Consider the following 23,990-nt stretch of genomic DNA (forward strand, 5'->3'; position numbering starts at 1 on the left):
CTTAAGGGAAGTTCTTTAAATTTGGTATGTGTCCACTTTGACTCAAGGATGAACTGACTAGATTTTGGTGGTCAAACAGCTGAGCTGAACTGAGACAATGTCAAATCAGATCGTGTCAAATCGTGTGACTCCTCCTTCTCCTTATTTAACATGCACAGAGCATGTTATGGCAGACCCAGCGAGCACTACTGAAACCTATAAGAGGAGTGCTGACAACTATTAGCAGCCTCTGCCACTACATAATTTTTCAGTAAGAAAAAGTATTAAATGGCTTTTGAAAGTAGGTTTTGTCACTGAAATTCCTCATATTTCCTCAAAGTGAATCTAATAACAAGAGACCTTCTGCAGCTAATGTACTGCTGACTGAGGATATCGCTTGACTATCAACCAGCATAAACAATATTCCTGAGTCACTGAAAACTCCAGGCCATCTGCACAAACAGGCTTACTCTAATGAAGCTGTCTCTTGTACAACCATGCGTAAAATACTGCTGAATTATAACATAGTCCTTTGACTCTGTCTCCCGCACGGGACAATAGAAGTGTGAGGGTCAGTAACTTACATCTGGGCCTGTTTGCTTTGTCAGTTAGGCATCCTAATGGCATGGAAGGAATCTGAGGACTGAGGATTTTTACTAATCATAATAGTTTGCATGCCAGATCACTGAAGGCAGAGTACCAAACAGCCAATGCTCAGAAAACTGCTAAACATAAATGGCCACTTTGTAAAAAAAAATAAAAACATAAGAAAATGCCAGTTGGACATTGTCATTATGCTGTTTTCCATGTTTAAGACCTGAGATGTGGCATGAGAGGATCAGCAGAGTATAGCCTGTCAGTTCAGATAAGCACAGAGGGGCAGCGCAGATTAAACTCAGTCCCACGGGAGTCTCATCCACGCCCGCTTTGAACAAAAGCTTTAATTTGTTTGAACAGCTATTTGTGAATGGAGATGATGTAAAAGATATCCATGCAAAATGTACAGGTCAATAGTAAACAGAGATTTATAAAAAATATCTTACTTGTAGGTCTTGGTCTTGTCCAGCCAAAGGCCACATATCAGGGACCCCACCATGCCAGCAATGACAATGGTCAGACCAATTCTCCCAGCATTCACCTCTTCATCCTAAGAGGAAAAAACGGACAGTTATCTTATCCTGGTAGCTGTGGGCCTTAACAGTCTCAGTCCCAGAATCTAGTTAATGTGTCAGGGTCATATGCTTGGCAGTTATATAGTTATTAGTGTCAAAGGAAGTCACACAAATGCCTACAGGTTGGCCCTACTGACACTGAACATTAGTAGAATGCTATATGCTCATAAGGCAGGAGCATGTTTTATAAAGACATGCTGGGACTTACAGGATAGTGCGTAATGATCATCCGGTTCAACAGTGTGGAAACAGCATAGAAACAGCCGACGTTCAGCCCTGCAGACAACAAACACAAAGCAGTCTTTGTCTATTCTGAGTGGAACTGCAGGGAAAGGAGAAGATCCAGATGGGACCTTGTGTTTACCCATAATAATGATGCTGACCAGCTCATAGATCAAGTCCATGGTAGCCGTCAGAATCTGTCATTTTACAGTACTTGTCCAATAATCCATCCATTTTCTATACCGCTTAGTCCCAAACGGGGTCACAGGGGGCTGCTTGTACAATAATATTCAAGTTTAATACTGGAACACATATTCAGGGTTTACATTTATAGGCTACTAAATCTGACAGTTCTGTCAATCAATAATGTCATCATGATTAAATAGTGGCCTTTGGACAATGCCACACCTAGGCAGTTTACTGGAAGTCAGTGTGTAATAATGACACATCCTCATATCTGCACACCAGCTGACAAGAAGGTTCCACTAATAGAACTGTGACAGCTTCAAATGCAGATGTCTCTTTTGAGGTTTCTACATGTTTATTGCCTTTCACTGAGATATTTCAGCAACGTCCTAGCCAGGATACATCATAAAAGCGCAGATGACCTGCATGTTACAGTGAGGTCAAATCAAGACACAGATCTGGTCTCCTTTGCTAAGTTTATCATATCCTCTTATGTAATCATCACGTGTTTGAGAGACTTGCAACTACCTGAAGTGGGAATGTTGATGATTTAGTGTGCAATGCATGTTTTATCTGTTTGGAAAGATTTCTCCTCAGTAATCTTATGAACTTTATTGCCTTACTGTATGTGAGCTGGATCAGCATAATGACAGCTTGTTATGTCATTAAATGGTAATTGTAGTGCTGAAACTTATAGATACAAAATAAGCAATACCCTAATAATTTTAATCATATATTATTGAAGTCATCGTTACCATAGCTGCATCCCAGAAGTGAATCAACAACCAAGTGATTTAAGCTGTAAATAAAACAGCAGACAAGCTACCATTCCACAAACAGTTCTTGCTCCAACAGTCCGTATGTGGAAGTTCAAACAAATCAAGAGAGCAGGAAGAGACCTACCATAGCTGACCACCAGGAGCATGAAGGGCTTGTTGCGCAGCAGCCTCAAGATAGAAGCCATATAGGAGTACTCATTGGGGGGGATGCTCCTGGCATGAGCCTGGGCCAGAGTGGGGGGAATCTCTGGTTTTTCCTTGAACACTGAAAACAGACAATGTTTCAGATGATTACCTGTGTGCTTACAATATAAGATGTGTGTAATCTGAAAGAGGAAACCAGCAGATTCTTTCGTGACAGTGTATTGTCTGTTCTCCAGTCTGCCAGAACAGACAGAGATGGGGGTAAAAGCTGCTGGAGATCATACTTTGGACATTCCCCTGAAGATAAGATAAATCACCATAAAACAATCAATCATTTGTTATGGCTACTGTCAATAAGCCAACTGAATGACTAAATAAAAACACAAAACATGATCTATTTTATTGATTTTTATTGGCTTTATTCAAATTATCTGTGCTTTTTCTACTGCTCTTTGCTGCCACCTCAGTCTAATTTTAATTTGTTTTTTTATATTTCCTATAAACCAATCTGTAACTTTGTTAAATACTAAATAAAAATTGTTATAATCCAAATTACATAATACATAATGTCCCATAGGTGTGAAAGGTAAGTGTAAGGTCTGGTCACTGGTTAAATCCATTTATTCTCACTTGCATTGGAGGAGTGGATAACAATAATAATAATAATAATAATAATAGCCACCACACATGTATTTCATATCTTCTCAAATGGTGGACAATTACAGCAATTACTGGGGCTGCTCATCTAGTAAACTGCAATTCTGCTGAGTTTTCGCTAGAAAGCACATCTCAGTGGAGACTCTGCTTTCCAGTAGTGCTGCCTGGGGAGCCCAACAACCAGATAAAAATAAAGGAAATTGTATGTTGAACAATGAACATTAGTGTTGTGAAATCTTTCTAGAGAGTCATTGGTGTTGTAGTCTAAAGGTATCATTATCATGCCAAATGAAAATATGAAGTTCTATAGGCACAGCTGTAGGAGACAAAGGAGATTAGGTAACAGCTTTGTCACAGTCCCTCCCAGCGGAAAGAACAAACTGTCAAAATGACTCTATCTGCTTTATTTTCACAACCATGACTATGAGGGAGTTATATGACATTGAAAGGCACTTGCAGTGGGCAGTTCCTGCTTGGGTGAGTGAGAACCCCCAGCAGCTCTAACCTACTCTGTGATCCTATGGATGGGAACCCTTGAAGACTTACTGATGACCACAAGGATGAAGATGAAGGTAGTCACTCCAGCGCTGATGAAGAACATGATTCTGATGTGGTACGCCAACTCATTCACGTCATCCAAATTAGGCACAAGGATGGGTGGGATCAGGAACCCAATGGCAATACCCAGCTGTAGGTGAGAGGCACTAAATTAAAAATGACAGCGCTTTCAGCTGACAATCTCACACACACACACACACACATACACACTGATGCTGTAACAAACACACTGATCAATGCTACAAGAAAGGGATGAAAATGAGTGATGGTTTACACGCTATTGTAAACACACCAGAAGTACATTTTTATTTACCATATGTAGTGTTATGTCAAAGAAAGGGTGTTAAAAGGAAAAGTTTGATATTTTGGGAAATACACTTATTCACTTTCTTGCTGAGAGTTAAATAGTAAAAACAATACAACTTTGATGTATGTTAGTTAAATATAAAGCTAAATCCAGCAGCTGGTTAGCTTAGCATAAAGACTGAAAGTAGGATTAAAAGGTTAGACTAGGTGTGGATGTCAGCATAGCAGACATTGGTACATCATAATGTTAAAAGGTCATTTCACACAGAAAACTGATGATTTGGGTTTTTTTTATAAGGACACAATGTGAAACTTGCACATCTAAGGGTCCCAGGACCCGTAATAATTTTTGCACTGCTTATCAGTCAGCTTTAATTAATTTTGAACAACTTATCAGTTAAGTTTGCATAGTTTAAAGATTTCCATGCGTCATGAGAAGGATTCGTTTGCAGAACATCATGAATGTGTATCGCGAGAATAAAAGGGAGTGTGGAGCTCTCACTAAGTTTCAAGGTCTTGTTGTACTTATAATATTGCAATGGTAGCTGGGGAAGGTATGCAAGTTGTCAGATGTGAGATAATGTTATGAGTTTCTTTGATGTGTATTGTATCATTTTGGTTTAAAGGGACTGCCCCTTTATCAGTTAATCAGAGAACTCTGTGCAGACTGCAAAGCTGTGTATGACTTCTCTCCATGCTGCATGAAATAAAGAATTCTCTGAAGCTACTCTCCGGTCTCCCGACATCTTTATTGGGTCCCCAGTTCCCACCACCACATAGGCTAGATGGTTCTGCCCATCTGCACTAATATTTAGATCTTGTTTGGTTATTCCATACAAAAATCAACGAAAACAACAAATTGATGTTTTACAGCAGCTAGAGGAGCTGGTATGCAGAGTTTGTGACCTTCAGATTGGGCCAGGTTAACTGCTCCCTCCTGTTATACATCCAAAGCAAAGAAAAACACAATGTATCTCTGTTTTGTGCATTTGTGATAATAAGAGGATGCCTTAATAACTGATATGCAAAAGGAGATTATTCTCACTTACTCCAAATCGAGGATGGCCTCCCTTATGTTGATGTGTTTTATCCTCAAAGCATTTCAGAACTTTATGGAAATTCTACCTACAGAACTTTTTGTTAATGTGAGCTAAACACCCAAGTAAACAATTTCAGGCTGAGAAGCATCAGGTTTAGGGACCAGAGCCAAAAGGATAACGTTGTGGTGAGTATGTAAACATTGACAACAATGTGTTCTTTTATTTTCAGCAGCGGGAAGCAAGACTAAAGTATTAAACAAGAACATACATGACAATAAGTGGTATGCAGTGTTTGGGCTAACACAAAGGGAGAATGCACTTCAAATGAAGAATGAACTGTTTGACTTCAGTGGTTAAAGACCATCAGGGAAGTCAGCAATCTATTAATGGTCAATGTTTATGTGTAGTGTTAAAGAGCATAGTGAGATCAAAAGGCTTCATAAGAACTGTTATGCCTATGGGACATTTACCGGCAGTTTGTACTAGTTTGTACTGAAAGAATAATTACCTCCGCAAAGGTTGGGGGTCATGTTTGTGCAGGTGTTTGTTAACAGCATAACTCAAAGAGTAATGAATGGATTATGATGAAATTCTCTGGAAAGGTAGGGTATGGCCCACAGGAAAATTGATTAAATTTTGTTGCTGATCCATAATCATAATTTGGATACAGGAATTTTGTAAAAGATTATTCGATCCAACTGGTCACTCACGTAGCACTGTCTCTGATAATGTCAATGAATTCCAGGTCGGAAAGGATGAATCCAGTCTTGGGAGTAAGCCCAGTTAGCTATACTACCGATACCAACATTCATTTGGCTAATGCTACACAACTGCAAGACAACTCCAAATATCCAGTCATGTACTACAAACTGTGTAGGACAAATATCGTACAGCATATCCTCGAGTTCACAATCTAAGATACAGTCCTCATACTTAACATACAGTGTTTCCCATCTCTCCTTCTTTCACCAAGTTACACCCCCCTCGCTTCCTTTTTTCTTCTTCTCCCCTTTCCCTGGGTATAACTGCCTTTACCAGTGGATGGTATTTTACACACAGCACTTCCTTCAAAACCTTCAAAATAACATAAATCACCATAAAGCTTTTTACCATATTTATCTTATGAATTCAACTTATTTATGGTAACTATTGTTCAAAAGCAATTAACTTTCTACATAGTAGTTTTTACCCAGGTTACAATTTAAAAAAAAATCCAGTTCCAATGCATACCGCCTCTAGGCATGAGATTCAGAAAAAGAAACTAATAATGTGAGCAATTATTGAGCACTTGGCTATGTAATCCTACATGAATCACTTCTCTACAGTAATATTCTTCTCACTGATGTTGGAACCTGAAATGGCTACTGCTCAGAAGTGGTTTGAAACAGAATTCACAGAAGCAGACTCCAACCAACAACCATGACAGCAGACACCTGCTGGTTTGTTCCACACAGAATAAAATACAATGCGAAGAGTAGAGAAGATAAAATTCTTTCACTCTCTCACATTAATTACCAGTCCTCTTAACATGAATATGAGAAGTGGGGAACACCATACGCCACAGCTTAAGGCATTTTCAATCAGGTAAAGCAGAGACACACCTGACTCCCCATAACGCCAATGGAACAGGCGGTGGACACCTCATTCTCCCCAAACCACAGGGACGCAAGTCTGGATGGGATGCCCAGGGTATCGACTGCGGAAACTGAACACACAAACTGGCCAAAGAAGGTCAAGGCAAACATGTCAGGTTTGGCTGTGCTCGTCTTGATCCAGGCCCCGATGCAGTTCAAGGCAGAGCCCAACACCAGCATGACCCTCATGCCCCACTTGTCCAGCAGCCATGTGCCAGGCAGGATGAGAGGGATGTAGGTGAGCATAAAGATCATGGAGAGCCAGTCAATGGCAACAGTGTCAACACCATAAAAGCGCATGAAGATGTTGCTAACGATGCCATACTGCAGCCACATGAAGCTGTTACTCATGGAATGGATGCTTAAAAGAAAAAGCATGACCCATCGCCGTTTGTATAACTTGGTCTCCACTGGGAACTGCTGTGCAGTGTCCAGGACTGAGTCCCCCACGGTGTCTCTGCCGTCTCGCAGAGGCATTTGGTGTTTTTGTTCAAAAAAACTGATTCTATCGTTTCTTGTTGGAGAGCAATCATTGTCCGTGGCCTTGTCAAGGCCGCCCATACATTCGTGAGGGAGATGATCCTGTGTGCTCATGTTATTCCAACTGTCTTCTGTTTTCCTTCAGACCTTTACAGTACTTGGACAGAAGCAAACATTTCTTCTTGTCTGTGCGCTATCTTACCATGGTGGCAGTTCACCTGGCTCAACCTGCCCACCAAGCAGGTATATCTGGTATTCTGATCATAAACAAATTTACCTGCGATGCCTGAAGTGTAAATTGCCTATTACTCACGCTGACTTAACTAGCAGAGGTGGATCTGGGATGCAAATTAAATACAGTATAATGAGCAAAAATTGGTGATCGCTGCCAACATCCGTTGGCAGTTCTCGCCTGGCTGCACTGGTGTTTGACAGCTAAAGTTATGTGATGGATTTCTTTTGTGTGCATTTCTTCTTATTTCAGACTCCTCCTTTGAGTTTGTTGTAGCATCAGCTAGCACTTGATAGTAGGCACAGAGTGTATACTTTAGTTAGGATGGTCTAGTCTAGGAGAGGAACTGGATTTTGTTAGGGACACACACAGGTACTACATACAACAATGTGTACAGAAGAGCTAAATCTATTGAGAAGGAGGCTTAAACAAAGACTAAGTTCATCAGAAAATGGAAAAACTGTTTAATCTGCAGAGAGGCCAAAGGAAAAGAATAATTTTGTTATTTTACAAGCGCAAAACTACTACTTCAAATTTTTGTGGTTGGTAAACATGTACAGTGGTGTGAAAAAGTGTTTGCCCCCTTACTGATTTCTTATCTTTTTGCATGTTTGTCACACTGTAATGTTTCAGATCGTCAAACAAATTTATATATTAGTCAAAGATAACACAAGTAAACACATCATGCAGTTTTTAAATGAAGGTTTTTATTATTAAGGGAAAACAAAATCCAAAACTACAAAGCCCTGTGTGAATAAGTGTTTGCCCCCTAAACCTAATAACTGGTTGGGCCACCCTTAGCAGCAACAACTGCAATCAAGCGTTTTCGATAACTTGCCATGAGTCTGCCACAGCGCTGTGGAGGAATTTTGGCCCACTCATCTTGGCAGAATTGTTGTAAGTCAGCCACATTGGAAGGTTTTCGGGCATGAACTGCCTTTTTAAGGTCATGCCACAGCATCTCAATTGGATTCAGGTCAGGACTTTGACTAGGCCACTCCAAAGTCTTCATTTTGTTTTTCTTCAGCCATTCAGAAAATATGAAACCTGAATCTGCAGCAAAAACATTTATCGCCATGTGTATGCTGAATAATTATTAGGCATTAATTGTACAGTCCAATGCTAGCCCAAACTTCACAGCTGCTCTGTTATTATTACGTGAAAATCTCCATGAGGGTCATTAAGCACCGACTTAAGAATTCCCTGGGACTACTGATTAGATAAGGTCAGCAGGTACAGAGAGAGAGGTCAGGAGGGACACTGGTGCCAAGTAAATCGCTGATTCTTTAATGTCCAAATAAATATATGGATTGTTCCTGGTATTACTTAAATGACTTAAGAAGGCCTCAACTATTTTAGCATTAGGGCCTTGAAATAGAAGCAGTGACTACAGAATATAATAGGAGGCATAATAAGATATAATAGAAGCTTCTGACCTTTGTCTATGTTAATGAAGACAACACATTGAGGTGTTTAATGAAACCTGCCATTATGAGGCACTGACATGCCTGACTGATAAACAACTTATCGAGGTGCGTGAGAGCAGGGTTGGAGGTGGGATTAAGATGAGGCGGTGTCGATAGTGATATTGTGTCTGCGACAAAGAATGGTGAGTTTAAAGAAATCGACCTTAGTGGGAACTGGAGCATGTTGTCACCTTTTGGACTCAAAGGACAGAAATTTCTCAGTGAACCGTTATTAGTGCGGCACAATTTGAAACATGGATAATCAGGTTGTGAGAACCAGTTTCATGTCAGGTTTTCTGATAACACTGCTCTTTTACCCTTACTTCAAGGGTCAGCGTCTGATCATGGCCCAGCTTTACTTGAGTTTGTTAAATGGTGTGATGATAATTATCTGAACCTAAATGTATCAAAAACAAAAGAAATGATTATTGACTTCAGACACAATAGTGAACATAATACTACTGTTATACATGGTGAGAATGTCCAGATTGTGGAGTCTTATAAATATCTGGGTACTTTGTTTGATTGTCAACTGAAATTTGAAATTAACACGGAATCTATTGTGAAAAGAGGACAACAGAGAGTCCGCTTAATGAGGAAACTGAACTCTTTAAATGTCAGTGACAGAATTTTAAACAACCTTTATTGTTCATTTATTCAAAGACTTCTAACATTTTCTTGCATCTGCTGGTTTAATAGATTATACATTAAAGAAAAGAACAGCTTTGTTAATGTAAATGTTTTACATTTTCATTACTAACTCTTGACCTGTGAGGCCTAGAGAAAGTTATTTTTTCTCTGAATTCCTTGGAAACTTCCCAATATTTTTGCCATTGGGACCACCCATTTCCATCTGGCTAGATTTGCCGCCATTTTGGATTTTTTGTAAAACACTTTTTTCACCCCCTGTTCTCCATACTTTATCCAATCTTTACTAAACCTGGTACATCACTTATTTGGAGCATCCCGGAAACAATGCTACCACTCGTTCTGCAATATTCTTTACCATTCACATGCTATTGGGTAGTGAAGAAGAGTGGTCGAAAAGTGTCAAATGTTATAAATCTCTACGAAAATGCCCAAATGCAAGCAAAAGTGGATCCTAGGTGCAAGAACGCACTCTGAGCAGGCCTGTATAACTGTTTACTTTCATAACTCGGGGGCGCTACAGACGTATTGTATCTCTGAAATATAACTGCAGGAAAGGTATGAATCTCAACCAAATTCATTATAATTCAGATAATCCCATGTCTATGTCTCCCCATAGAATTTCATGTTCAGTTGACACTGGGGGTACTACAGTTAACCAAAATAGATCAAAATCTCACTTCCTGTTGCAATTAAAAGTTTGATAGGCTGTAACTCAGCAGTGGATTGGTATATTTCAACCAAAATGGGGGACTTGTGCACCTCAGGGTCCTAAAGGCGTGTGGTGAACTTTATGCACCCATGCCCATACAGGGCTTTACAGTGAACGTCAGTTCGTACCTAATTTTATAGCTAGATACTTTTGCAATTGATTCATGTAGGAGGGTCAGTCAAAGATAATGACACTACACAAGTTGCTCTGCTTTGGTGTAAAGTAGGTTGTTGATATGATGTATACTTTTTGAATCACAGCCAATTAAATTTGATTTGATGCATTGTCACCTCACAGCAAAAGGGTTGCGGGCTCAAGCACTGGCCAGCCCAGTGCCTTCCTGTGCGGAGTTTGCATGTTCTCCCTGTGCCTGCATGGGTTCTCTCCAGTTCCTCCCATAGTCCAAAGAAATGCATCTTAGCTTAATTGGTGACTCTAAATCCCCTCTAGGCATGAGTGTGTGTGGTTGTCTGTCTCTCAGTGTCAGTCCTGTGATAGACTGGCGACCTGTTCAAGGTGAACCCCGTGTAAAAGGCCTCCAGTCATCATACTGAAGGTTGTTTTTAATTGATGAGTAAATGACTTTAGCCCAGTTTTCCATAATGTTGATGTGATGCTGTTATTAACTGCTTTAACAGACTGAACATTTCCAGTGGCATTTTCTCAGTGTTTTATAGCTGAGACTACTTTTTTGGCAGTGTATTTGCTGTATGAAGAGGTAAAATTATCCAACAATGCACAAACACTATAGGACACTATACACAAACTGCTTAAGATGTTTTGAGTGAAACAGGTAAGCAGAGACACACCTGATCCCCCATAACGCCAATGGAACAGGCGGTGGACACCTCATTCTCCCCAAACCACAGGGACGCAAGTCTGGATGACATGGCCAGGACAACTGTGGCAGCTGAACACACAAACTGGCCAAAGAAGGTCAAGGCAAACATGTCAGGTTTGGCCGTGCTTGTCTTGATCCAGGCCCCAATGCAGTTCAAGGCGGACACCAACAACATTATGACCCTCATGCCCCACTTGTCCAGCAGCCATATGCTAGGCACAATGAAAGGAATGTAGCTGAGCAAATAGATCATGGAGAGCCAGTCGATGGCAACAGTGTCAACATCATAGAAGCGCATGAAGATGTTGCTGATGATGCCATACTGCAGCCACATGAAGGTGTTACTTGCAGAGTAGGTGCTGAAAAGAAAAAGCATGACCCATCGCCGTTTGTATAACTTGGTCTCCACTGGGGACTGCTGTGCAATGTCCAGGACTGAGTCCTCCAAGATGTCTCTGCTGTCTCGCAGAGGCATTTGGTGTTTTTGTTCAAAAAAACTGGTCCTCTTTTTTTTTGTTGGAGAGCAATCATTGTCCGCGACCTTGTCAAGGTCTCCCATACATTCGTGAGGGAGATGATCCTGTGTGCTCATGTTGTTCTGAATGTCTTCTGTTTTCCTTCAGACAGTACTTAACACCTGGACAGAAGCAAACATTTCTTCCTGTCTGTGCGTTGATTTACCTTGGTGGCAGTTCACCTGGTTCGACCTTACCTGGGTTAAAATATAATGAGCAATGTTGAAAAATCACCAATTCTTGTCAATAGTTACAGGACTTGATTGGCCCCTCCCATAGCAGTGTTGGCCTGGCCACTCTCGTGTTTGACACCTCTTTGTTCATGTGATGCTCTTCTTTTGTGTGTATTTCTTCTGATTGCAGGCTTCTCCTTTGAGTTTACTGTAGCATCAGCAAGCACTTGATCGCAGGAACCCAGTCTAAACTTTAATTATGATGGGCTAGTCTAGGAGGGGAACTGGATTTTGTTGCTAGTTAGGGACACATACATACATTCATACATACATATTTATACAGATGTGTACAGAAGAGCTCAATCCATTGGGTGTGATGCTTAAACAAAAGCTGCAAGTTCATGAAAAAAATGAAAAACAGCTTAAAGTGCTGAGAAGCCAAAGGAAAAGGGTAGTTTTTGTTATTTTGCAAGCATAAAACTATTACTTCAAATGTTTATATGTTATATGTTGGTAAAAATAGAGATCATCGGCTAAGATCCTGTGGGACTTCCAGATACACACTGACAAACTGGTAATGGCCAACCAACCGGACATAGTGGTGGTGGACAAACAGAAGAAGAGGGCTGTAGTGATAGATGTAGCAATCCCAAGTGATAGCAACATCAGGAAGAAGGAACACGAGAAGCTCGAGAAATACCAAGGGCTGAAAGAAGAGCTACAAAAGATGTGGAAGGTGAAGGCACAAGTGGTCCCTGTGGTAACAGGAACATTGGGGGCTGTGACCCCAAAACTGGGAGAGTGGCTCCAACAGATCCCAGGAACAACATCTGAGATCTCTGTCCAGAAGAGGGCAGTCCTAGGAACAACTAAGATACTGCGCAGGACCCTCAAGCTGCCAGGCCTCTGGTAGAGGACCCGAGCCTGAAGGAAGGAATAAAAGACCGTCCCGAAGTGAAGGGCAAGTGGGGATTTTTTTTTTTGTTTGTTTATATATATAAGTAGTGGAAGCCTGATGCAAATATGAGACCTGAATCTGCAGCAAAAACAATTTCTCCACCACATCTCTAATTATATACCTGTAATACATGTAATAACATTTTTGTAATTTGGTTTTGGCATCTAAATTGTTTAATTAAAAAATCACAGAAAATAACAATATAATTAATGATATATGTTAGAATATATGTTAGAATAAATGATATATGTTAGAACTTCTGGTTATTTTTTTTAAACTCATAGCATCATTGTGCTGCTCTTTAATCTCTCATAGTTAGTTTTAAAGACCTCCAATCATCATACTGAATGATGCTGCAGGTTAATGAGTTGACATGAGTGTGTCATTAACCGCTTTAACAGAGTAGTAATTTCTGATGTAATACTGCCAATGTTTTTATAAGTGAGAGCTTTGAAGTTGCAAGTGTATTTTCCTGTATAAAAAGGTAAAATGATCAAAACTTCATAAGTAACAACAAAAATTGGAGAAATGTCAAAAATTGGATACAAGTTTATGCAGCAGTACTTTTGTTGTTGTTGTTTTTTTTCTGTTTTCATACCCCATTATTTATCTGCCCCTCAAATTTATCTTGTGACTTTTTGGAGAGACCCAGCCCCTAGGTTGAAAACCACTGAACTCAGGTTATAAAACATAGCTAAAACCAGCTCCACATCAGCCAGTTACACCAGTGAAATTCTACTTAAGCTTTAGTGCATCCATTATACAATCTGATATGTAATATTTAACAATATATCAGTCACGGGGGCCATTTCTCTGTAGTACTTTTGATACTCTAAGTACATTTTACCTTTTCTGTGCTTTTACCTAAATAGGATTTTGAATGGAAATGTCATAGATTGTTTTTTTATATTTTTGTATGGCTACTTTTACTTAAATAAAGGAACTGAATAATTCTTCATGCAGTAAAGAGTACTTGCTTGTATATTTCAGCAAATCTCCAAATTTTAATATTCATGAACCCTGACAAGTTTTTCCAAAGTGGACTGTGAATATGCAGATAAGCTTTACCACACAAACAGTTGTCTGTCTCACTAGCTCAGGCTAAGAAATAAAAAGGTCTATATCTACTTAGTTTCACTTCCCACTACTGCAAATAAGTGCATTCAATAAACCAATGAAGAAGACACAAAGGTTACTGGGAGTCAAAGTAAATATGGTGTGGTGCTTTGGCAATATAGACTAGAGTATCTCAGATAAATAAGTAGGCTCATGTACTGGGTGGCCCACTACTCATACTTCAGTCCAGGATCTTTATCTGAATGTTTTCTGTCTAAAGTGGGATCCCATAACTTCCTGGAATCCCTTTAGTCTCAGTGCAAAATAAGGAAAGCCTCCTGTATATGTTAATTCAAATTAAAAGCACTGGGGGCTGTCCTGACCAGGTGTAGGCAGGGCTGCAGTGCCAACCAGGCAAAGTGGGCAACCCACAGGACCCCCAGCAGCCCAGGTTATGTCATTTAGTTTTTGGCATTTCATTATTTGCACCTTGGTTCAAGAATTTATAGCAGTCATGTACAATATCATAAAAAGACATTGTCCTGGTTGGTTTCTGGGTTTCTGGACATGGATGGAGACAGGGTCCCCATTAAACCATCTAAGCCATAAGTTTAGGTAGCAGCTTCTCGGAATACTATTTGGTTAAACGATGCAATTAAATGATTTCTGTTGGGGTTTTTGGTTCAGAATCACATTAAACAGAATATGGAGTTTTATTACGGCGATACCTTTCTATTAGCATCAAAGATCAACTCACCTGATTCCCAAAAACGCCAATGGAGCAAGCGGTGGAAACCTCATTCGTGCCGAACCAGACCGACGCCAGCCGCGAGGGCATCCCAAGGATGAAGACTTGGGCCAGAGCACTTATAAACTGTCCGAGCATGGTCACCATGAATAGGTCGGGTCTGGCACTGGCTACCTTGATCCATGTCCCAGCGCAGTTAAGCACGTTGGCAGCCAGCGCAATTACGCGCAGCCCTTTCTTATCCAGGAGCCAAGTGACTGGGAAAATGAAGGGAATGTAGGTCAGCATGAATACCATGGACAGCCAGTCTGCAGCGAGGGCTTCGACTTTGTAGAACTTCATAATGATGTTGCTGATGATCCCGTATTGGATCCATTGGTACGCGTTCGTCAAGGAGTATGCGCTGAACAGGAACATAATCGCCCAGCGCTTCTTGTATAAATGCGTTTTGACCCCAGGGTCGCTGTCACCATTTGGGATGCTTCTTCGCTCAGTTTGGTTCGTTGCATCCATATCAATCGCTCCTGAACGTGGACCATCGTCCTTGGTGTCCTGTGCGCCACTCGTGTCATCTCCCATGTTCTGCTTCAGTTACAGCGGTGCACTTGGAAGATAAAGACGTCTTCCACCACTGCAATGATCTGGTCTTTTAAACCAGACAAAACCGCGGCTACACAAGACAAATCACAGAAGTGTAATCAAGTATCACTTTCGCTCCACATGACAGACCGGTTCAGTTGCCACGATCACTGGTTTCCTGCTGTCACAGCGATACTGACATGGCTTCATACATAAAATGTGGACTTCATTCCAAAAGATTCACCTGTTCTCCAGACGTAAATTCAATGGGCTTGATTTGTCTGATAAATCCCACTAGGAGATGATCCGAGTGTTACTCCACCCCGCTGCTGAAATAAAAAATGACCATGACTGTTGAACTGGAGCTGTTCGGCAATACAACCAGTGAGTCAAAACAGAAATGTCAGAAGAGCATGAAACACACAGGCAAACAGAAATAAAGAAACTTAAATTAAAGTTAAACTTTTTAAAATAATGTTTCTTCACATAGCTACAGTCCATTTTTACCAGATTTTCTTCTGCTGGAATTTCAGTGGACGTACACCCACTGCTATAACTAAAGGACTTGTTGTGATGCCTGAAATCTTACATTTAGAAATAAGCCAAACCTTATGTTATAATGTATAATTACACTGAAATGTGTGAGAGTTCAAAAATGTTAAATAGTTTACAAGTTCCTGCAAAAAATCCAACACATACTGTATGTGGATCCAAATGTAAAGGGTTAATAAGGTTGTGCTGCTACCGGCCACCGGATGGTACCATTTGGTCACAAAAGGTTTCCTGAAAACATGATACAGCAAATGACGTTTCTGTTTCAAGAAAAATTCCAATAAAAAGAAACTAAACATTTATTTCTTGAGGAAATACAAAATGGGTTTTTGATAGCTTATATGCATATATATAACATCATATACAAAAGTATAAAAAACAATTAGTAGTAACAATATGGTAACAGAACATAAAGTACGATGTAAACAGTCCATATATATGTGCATATATGACGCCTGCGCCAAAACATAGGAGTAAAGAAAAAAAGGAGGATTGACCGCTGTGCCACCAAACGTCTTGAAATGACAAAAATGTTGAATTGTGCAGTAAAACTGCTTCTGAGTGTGTCTGCAGGTGTACTGCTTCCTTTAGAAAACAGGGAATGACCTTTTTTCAACTGACTGAGAAAATAAAACAAAACCCCACATACCATAAGTATGTGATGGTCGATGTAGTCCACATGTTATTTTTCTATATTTTTACCCCAACACGCCTATGATTCCCAGAATGTTGTTTTTAATTGATGAGTAAATGACTTTAGCCCAGTTTTCTGTAATGTTGATGTGATGCTGTTATTAACTGCTTTAACAGACTGAGCATTTCTTGTAGCATTTTGTCAGTGTTTTATAGCTGAGACTGCTTTGTTGGCAGCGTATTTGCTGTACGAAGAGGTAAAATTTTTCAACAATGCACAAACACAATGGGACACTATACACAAACTGCTTAAGATGTTTTGAGTGAAACAGGTAAGCAGAGACACACCTGATCCCCCATAACGCCAATGGAACAGGCGGTGGACACCTCATTCTCCCCAAACCACAGGGACGCAAGTCTGGATGGGAAAGCCAGGGCAGGTGTGGCGACTGCACACACAAACTGGCCAAAGAAGGTCAAGGCAAACATGTCAGGTTTGGCCGTGCTTGTCTTGATCCAGGCCCCAATGCAGGTTAAGGCAGACGCCAACAACATTATGACCCTCATGCCCCACTTGTCCTGCAGCCACATGCTAGGCACGATGAAAGTGATGTAGCTGAGCAAATAGATCATGGAGAGCCAGTCGATGGCAATGGAGTCAACATCATAGAAGCGCATGAAGATGTTGCCTACGATGCTATACTGCAGCCACATGAAGGCATTACTCGTGGCGTAGGTGGTGAAGAGAAAAACTATGACCCATCGCCGTTTGTATAACTTGGTCTCCACTGGGAACTGCTGTTCAGTGTCCAGGACTGAGTCCTCCAAGGTGTCTCTGCTAGCTCCCAGAGGCAGTCGATGTTTTTGTTCAAAAAAACTGAATCTCTCTTTTTTTGTTGGAGAGCAATCATTGTCCATGGCCTTGTCAAGGTCTCCCATACATTCGTGAGGGAGATGATCCTGTGTGCTCATGTTGTTCTGAATGTCTTCTGTTTTCCTTCAGACAGTACTTAACACCTGGACAGAAGCAAACATTTCTTCCTGTCTGTGCACTGTCTTACCACGATGGCAGTTCACTTGGCTCGACCTTACCTGGGTTAAAATATAATTAGCAATGTTGAAAAATCACCAATTCTTGTCAATAGTTACATGACCTGATTGGCACGACTGATGTTGGCTGCCAACATCCATTTTTGGCAAATGTTGAAAGTGTTGGCCTGGCCAGTCTGGTGTTTGACACCTTGTTGTTCATGTAATGCTCTTGTCTTGTGTGTATTTCTTCTGATTGCAGGCTTCTCATTTGAGTTTATTGTAGCATCAGCAAGCACTTGCTCACAGGAACCCAGTCTGAACTTTAATTATGATGGGCTAGTCCAGGAGGGGAACTGGATTTTGTTGCTAGTTAGGGACACATACTATACATACACAAATATATTGTGTTATTTTGCAAGCATAAAACTACTATTTCAAATGTTTATATGTTGGTAAAAATATATATAAGTAGTGGCAGCCTGATGCAAACATGAGACCTGACTCTGCAGCAAAAACACTTAACACTCCACCACATCTCTAATTATATGCCTGTAATACAGGCATATAATTATTTGTTTTAAAGCCCTTCAGTCATCATACTGAAGGATGCTGCAGGTTAATGAGTAAATGACTTGTTGCCCATTTTTCTTTATAGTTGACGTGAGTGTGTCATTAACCGCTTTAACAAAGTAACAATTTCTGATGTAATACTGCCAATGTTTTATAAGTGAGACCTTTGAGTTGTAAGCGTATTTTCCTGTGTAAAGAGGTAAAATGATCCAACACTTCATAAACAACAGCAAAAATTGGAGAAATGTCAAAAAAAAGGATACAAGTTTAAGTAGTAGCGCTGTATTTTTTCTGTTTTCATACCCCATTATTTATCTGCCCCTCAAATTTATCTTGTGACTTTTTGGAGAGACCCAGCCCCTAGGTTGAAAACCACTGAACTCAGGTTATAAAACATAGCTAAAACCAGCTCCACATCAGCCAGTTACACCAGTGAAATTCTACTTAAGCTTTAGTGCATCCATTATACAATCTGATATGTAATATTTAACAATATATCAGTCACGGGGGCCATTTCTCTGCCGTACATTTTACCTTTTCTGATTCCCAAAAACCTCAACAGGGCAAGCAGTGGAAACCTCATTCGAGCCGAACCAGATCGACGCCAGCCAGAAGGGCATCTCAAGAATGAAGACTTGGGCCAGGGCACTTATAAACTGTCCGAGCATGGTCACCATGAATAGGTCGGCCCGGCACTGGCTACCTTTGTGTTTGCTATTAGTTAGTACATACTGAGAACTACTGCATATGTTTACTCTTCATTTTATGTATTATGAAATGTGAAATCTGAACCCAGCAAAAATGTGATTACATTACACTCACTGCTGGTCTGCATTTGATTTCCTACAACAGAAAAGCCCTGTGATTAAGATTTTGATGGTTTGGTGACTTAATGTAGAATTACGCATGAAGTGAAAGGAATAAAGTTAAACTTTTAAAAAATAATGTTTCTTCACATAGCTACAGTCCATTTTTACCAGATTTTCTTCTGCTGGAATTTCAGTGGACGTACACCCACTGCTATAACTAAAGGACTTGTTGTGATGCCTGAAATCTTACATTTAGAAATAAGCCAAACCTTATGTTATAATATATAATTGCACTGAAATGTGTGAGAGTTCAAAAAGGCTAAATAGTTTACAAGTTCCTGCAAAAAATCACATACTGTATGTGGATCAAAATGTAAAGGGTTAATAAGGTTGTGCCGCTACCGGCCACCGGATGGTACCATTTGGTCACAAAAGGTTTCCTGAAAACATGATACAGCAAATGACGTTTCTGTTTCAAGAAAAATTCCAATAAAAAGAAACTAAACATTTATTTCTTGAGGAAATACAAAATGGGTTTTTGATAGCTTATATACATATATATAACATCATATACAAAAGTATAAAAAACAATTAGTAGTAACAATATGGTAACAGAACATAAAGTACGATGTAAACAGTCCATATATATGTGCATATATGACGCCTGCGCCAAAACATAGGAGTAAAGAAAAAAAGGAGGATTGACCGCTGTGCCACCAAACGTCTTGAACAAAAATGACCAAAAATGTTGAATTGTGCAGTAAAACTGCTTCTGGGTGTGTCTGCAGGTGTAACTGCTTCCTTTAGAAAACAGGGAATGACCTTTTTTCAACTGACTGAGAAAATAAAACAAAACACCACATACCATAAGTATGTGATGGTCGATGTAGTCCACGTTATTTTTCTATATTTTACAAAATGTGCCTATTCTCTACCTGCCATTTTGTTTGCAATTCCTATGATTCCCACAATGCATCTTAACAAGGGCAACACAATCAAATCACACATATCACATATGATCACATACTGTATAAAACCACTGTTTTTCATGACGACATGAAAATTACCAACCTCACATCAACTGAAATTTTCAATAATGAAAACTTCTACTGCTACCAAACTCAAATTTAGCTGCTGTTAATGTACTGAATTGATGCCAAGTTGGCTATGGCTAATGTTAAGAATGTATGGTAATTTGCCACTGGCTGTGTTTTTCCTATTAAACTTCATAGTGATAGCGGCTGGAGCTCTGACGGCTCAGTGGAAAAGCAACAGAGAGAAAGCAAAAGGTTTCACTGTCAAAACAGCGTCCAGTCCTATTTGATCCACATTTTGTGACTTAAGGTAGGAGGGCTTGGCTGGTTCTCCTCCATGATAGAGGCCCAAAACTAAGTGCTGCTAGTTGGCTGCTTCTTCTCAAGTGTAAAACTGTAGAAATCCGTTGCACCTTCACTTGGCCTCCAGCTGCTGCAGCAGGGGGTTCACCTCACTCTCCGGGGTTTTCACACGGTCTGTTCTGACAATACACGTGGGGCGATGGCGGTTAAGCATGAGGATCAGCTGCTGTCGTTCGAGCTTCAGCTCCTCGATCTGGGCTTTAAGGTCAGAATTTAACATCTCTAGTCTCTCAGATTCCTGTGAGAATATGGAGGGGAAGAGGACGTAATAAGGGGGGAAGACTGAGATAAAGTAGGAATGTTGTTTTGATATCTACAACACAAAAGATAAATATGTGAGAATGCCAAATTTGGACAAAGTGATTACTAAACTATGTCTCACCTTTTGTAGATAATCTGTCCTCTCTTTCTTTTTGTTTCGACATCGAGCTGCAGCCACTTTGTTCTTCTCCCGCCTTCGTTTCCTCCTCTCTTCCTCTTCATCTCTCTGAAGACCAACACAGTAAAAAAAAGTTTGACATTATGTTAGGGTGTGATGGATTAGGAACAAAATGGTCGCTGGGTATTTTACCTTCTTTATAATTACATTGTTATGTGACTGTTTGAGCCCGTCTCCCTGTGGTTATTTTTCTACTGGCTAATATCTACCAATGCACAAAAAAATGTTAATTGTGTATTTCTCATATTACAACTTTATAGTTCATGTTTTAACTATATGTAGAATACAACATTTACACTGTAAATATGGTGACCTTCTTTTCTCTTTCTGTATCAAACCCAAACCAAATGAGGATGTGTGCAACCCCCACTACCCCAAACTCAGCAGAGCCAGAGATCTATCTGGTTGTATAAATGCTGTCAAACTGATCACATTTTTGCCAGGACACTGGTGGTGGAGAGTGCCCCACATGACATTTAATGACAGCAGCATGCCCACCATGGCCACTAGGTGGTCGTCTAGATTAACATATGATACCACACTGTAATCGCAAAGGTGCCTTTGCCTCAGGCAAACCTGTTCATGATATATGAGGGGAATATTGCACACTGTTAAAAATCTGTATGATAAATGATTTTGAATTGTTGCAATTATTATTTTTGCCTCCGAATGCACGTGAACTGAGTAAAAAAGTCTAAATATACTCTTTACATGTACATACAACTGAGGATTGTTGTTGTCTGCTCACTGTGTCCTATACCTCTGTGACTGAGGATTGTTGGTTGCCGTCTGCTCACTGTGTCCTATACCTCTGTTTTGATGACCAAGGGCCTTTTCCCCAGACAGTCCAGGAAGTGCAGAGGTGACAACATTGTCCCAAAGTCCTGGATGTCACCAAATTTGAGCTTGTCAGTCAGCGTGGTGGCTGAGATCCCAACTAGTGGGCCCAGGCTGGGGAGGGAGCCTGCTGTCACAGAGGGATCTGGGATTTGTCCTGGCATTGTGTCAGACTCGGCCGTGACCACAGCTAGGAGGCAGAGGGAGAAAATGGGAGACATACTCAGACAACAGCTAAACCAGATAAATGAAAAGCACATATAACTATGTTGTAGAACATACCAGGCAAACTTTATTGTGTGAGAAAACACACATATTACATTAACCTGTTAAACCCAGTACAGGGTCCAGTCGTACGATACTATTATGGGTATGTCTGTTTACAAGAGCCACACCACAGGGCTCAAGAGGTTAACAAACTGAATACAAATATATATGTAAGTGCTTTATATGACCTACAGTAAAGGGCCCCAACAAGGCAATTGCCCAAGGTGCACTGCTGCTTTCCAACAGCCAGACTCCCCTTACTGTGATGAATTGCAGGTCTGTTATAGGAGCTGAATGCTGAGGCTGCTCTCCCTAGGCCATTTTATTATTCTGCTTCTTTTTCTGGAATGAATATGCTACTATCCACGGCAATCTTGGCAAAAATGTCAAAGAAGCTTATTTAATGCACAAAGGCAAAAAGCAACGTTTTACAGCAGAGTCAGACAAATTCCCTTTATTCCAAGGGGAGTGAAAGCTAGCCATAGCCAAGAAATACCCATTAACTGTGGTTTCCTCCTTACGAGACTTTTAATGTCAAGGGAGTGGAATGTGGCGGTGAAAACACAACATTATGTGGTAAGGTCTGAGCCCAGACTCAACTTGTTGTGTTTAGCCAAACAAAAAATAGTAAAGATGACAATGTTTTCTTTTGTTTAGTAGCTGAATAAATTGTCACAGTTGTGCACTGTCTACCACTGTTCGTTTGAAAATGCTGACTATGAACATTTAAATATAGCCAAAGACAATGGCAGAGGTGTATAAGCAGAGTCCGACAAGGACACAGGAAATTACTACAATGCAGGTCAGCGGGTTTCCAAGCCACATGATACAGTCAAAACTGCTGTCTAAGGTTAATTACTCAGAGACCTTTAACCCAAATTACAGGAATGTATGACACAAATAAGCCTATAGACAACCACTGCTTGGCTAATGATCATCTGTAAAGACAGCTCTGACAGTAAGTCAAGTACGTATCAGTTAAAAGCATCATGAGAATCACACATGGGAAAAACTGCCAGTTTTTACACTTCCCCAAACTAAAGGTCAAAACGGCAAAATGTAGCTCATGCAGGCACGTGAAGGCCACAAGCAGCATTTGTCTTTAACATGGTACAAAACAATGACAAAATAGGGGTGTAAATACAGGTACAGGCTTTAAATTGTTACAAACACCAACCAAAGCTAAAGAGAATACCACACTAGCACCAGGGTTTGTTAACATTTTCATAAAAAGGTCTCCCCTGCACACATTGCAAAGCAGTCTCTGCTATTTGAATATATTATGGTCTGATTACAGCAACCTCTTATAATGGCAACTTAGCTCAGCCTGAAGCAGCAAGGAACCCATTAAGTTCCACTGATTAGACTGAATCATAATAATTTGACTTGAACTTTTTTGCACTACACCCGTGTCTATGAATATGATTTCTGCAGTAGTTTACTGCTACAGCTGCAGTCATGACAGTTCCACCACACCGTGCTGCAGCCTGCATTCTCAAGCCACTGGTCAACTTGAAAGCGGAAGTTTTTCTTCAGTGCGACATTTATCTTACGTAACTTTGTCTTTCCACCGGAGAGCTGCGGTGAGAAAATGTCACAGCGGATTTCGGAATGGACAAACCGTGTCCTAAGAACCGCTGCGCAGAGCTAATGTAAACGCTGCGCTCCGCCAAATAAGGACATTTTGTTCTGAATTGTCCGCGCCGAGGTTCCATGTAAGAGAGGAGCATGCAAATCAAATTAAATCATCTTTTCGTGGCATGCTCAGTAACATGGCGTGTCTATTTGAAACACCAAAACACGCGTAACAGTCAGAGAATACGCTGAAATGCACCGTATAATCGAAAACATCACCGACCTGCTCGCTGCCTGTTCACAACATCTGCTCGCGGTGACCTATGCGCGCGGCGCGCCAGCAAACTATTCACTGTGTAAAAATTCAGCTCTCGACTTATGAAGTTCTCTATACCGACCCGACTTTGATCCCAGATGCAACAAATGTCCTTTCTTCTGCTCAGCCGTGGGTCGAGAGTAGATTTTAAAAAGGGGAAATCGTTGCATCAGCCCGATTTTAAACGTGATCCCAATCTGGGAGGATTTGGGAATGCGGAAATTAGGCTATGCCAGCCAAACGCAAGAGGGGATGTAAAAAAGTACATAATGGGGACAGAAGTGGGGAAGTCGCACCGCTCCTCCCATAAAGAAACAGTGAGGCTGCATGTAGTGCTGCAACGCCAGAATGTGGCTCCGATGGAGGCCTGCGCTGCGAATACGGCACAACCAGTGGTCCCCCGTGACCCCCAAAACAAATGCCAAATGAGCCATACTAAATTTAAAGCTAAATCAACTGAAGTCGGTTTAAATCGTAT

General features: G+C 40.6%; 2 protein-coding genes across 6 annotated transcripts in view; both read right to left on the minus strand.

Annotated features, from left to right (window-relative positions):
* The window catches only part of flvcr2a (FLVCR choline and putative heme transporter 2a), a 20,772-nt gene extending 5,229 nt beyond the window's left edge, over nt 1-15,543 (minus strand). For 2 of the 3 annotated variants that reach the window (XR_002274231.1, XM_020591159.1), the window contains exons 1-5: nt 14,516-15,543; nt 3,686-3,827; nt 2,463-2,603; nt 1,360-1,427; nt 1,023-1,126 (exon numbers count right to left, since the gene is read on the minus strand). Coding sequence is in view for 2 of the 3 variants with exons in the window: in XM_020591159.1 (XP_020446815.1) it covers nt 1,023-1,126; nt 1,360-1,427; nt 2,463-2,603; nt 3,686-3,827; nt 14,516-15,085 (1,025 nt within the window). In the remaining variant the exon portion in view is untranslated. The remainder of the gene's footprint in view (nt 1-1,022; nt 1,127-1,359; nt 1,428-2,462; nt 2,604-3,685; nt 3,828-14,515) is intronic. The other variant, XM_020591160.1, reaches the window with a different exon arrangement.
* A 3,720-nt stretch (nt 15,544-19,263) lies between these two features.
* Nucleotides 19,264-23,900, minus strand: jdp2a (Jun dimerization protein 2a). 3 transcript variants are annotated; one of them, XM_020590753.1, is made up of 4 exons: nt 23,595-23,900; nt 21,327-21,544; nt 20,461-20,565; nt 19,264-20,316 (listed from the first exon to the last, which is right to left on the minus strand). In XM_020590753.1, the coding sequence occupies exons 1-4, from the start codon at nt 23,680-23,682 to the stop codon at nt 20,131-20,133; spliced, it is 597 nt and encodes a 198-aa protein (XP_020446409.1). In that variant the 5' UTR covers nt 23,683-23,900; the 3' UTR covers nt 19,264-20,130. The 3 variants fall into 3 exon arrangements, with proteins under 3 accessions (XP_020446409.1, XP_020446411.1, XP_020446410.1); XM_020590755.1 differs by having other exon boundaries at nt 23,480-23,663; XM_020590754.1 differs by lacking the exon at nt 23,595-23,900 and adding an exon at nt 23,029-23,458 and having other exon boundaries at nt 19,265-20,316.
* Between the last annotated feature and the right edge of the window lie 90 nt (nt 23,901-23,990).

The sequence above is a fragment of the Monopterus albus genome, unplaced genomic scaffold, assembly GCF_001952655.1.
Source record: "Monopterus albus unplaced genomic scaffold, M_albus_1.0 scaffold13.1, whole genome shotgun sequence".
Lineage (NCBI taxonomy): Eukaryota > Metazoa > Chordata > Actinopteri > Synbranchiformes > Synbranchidae > Monopterus > Monopterus albus.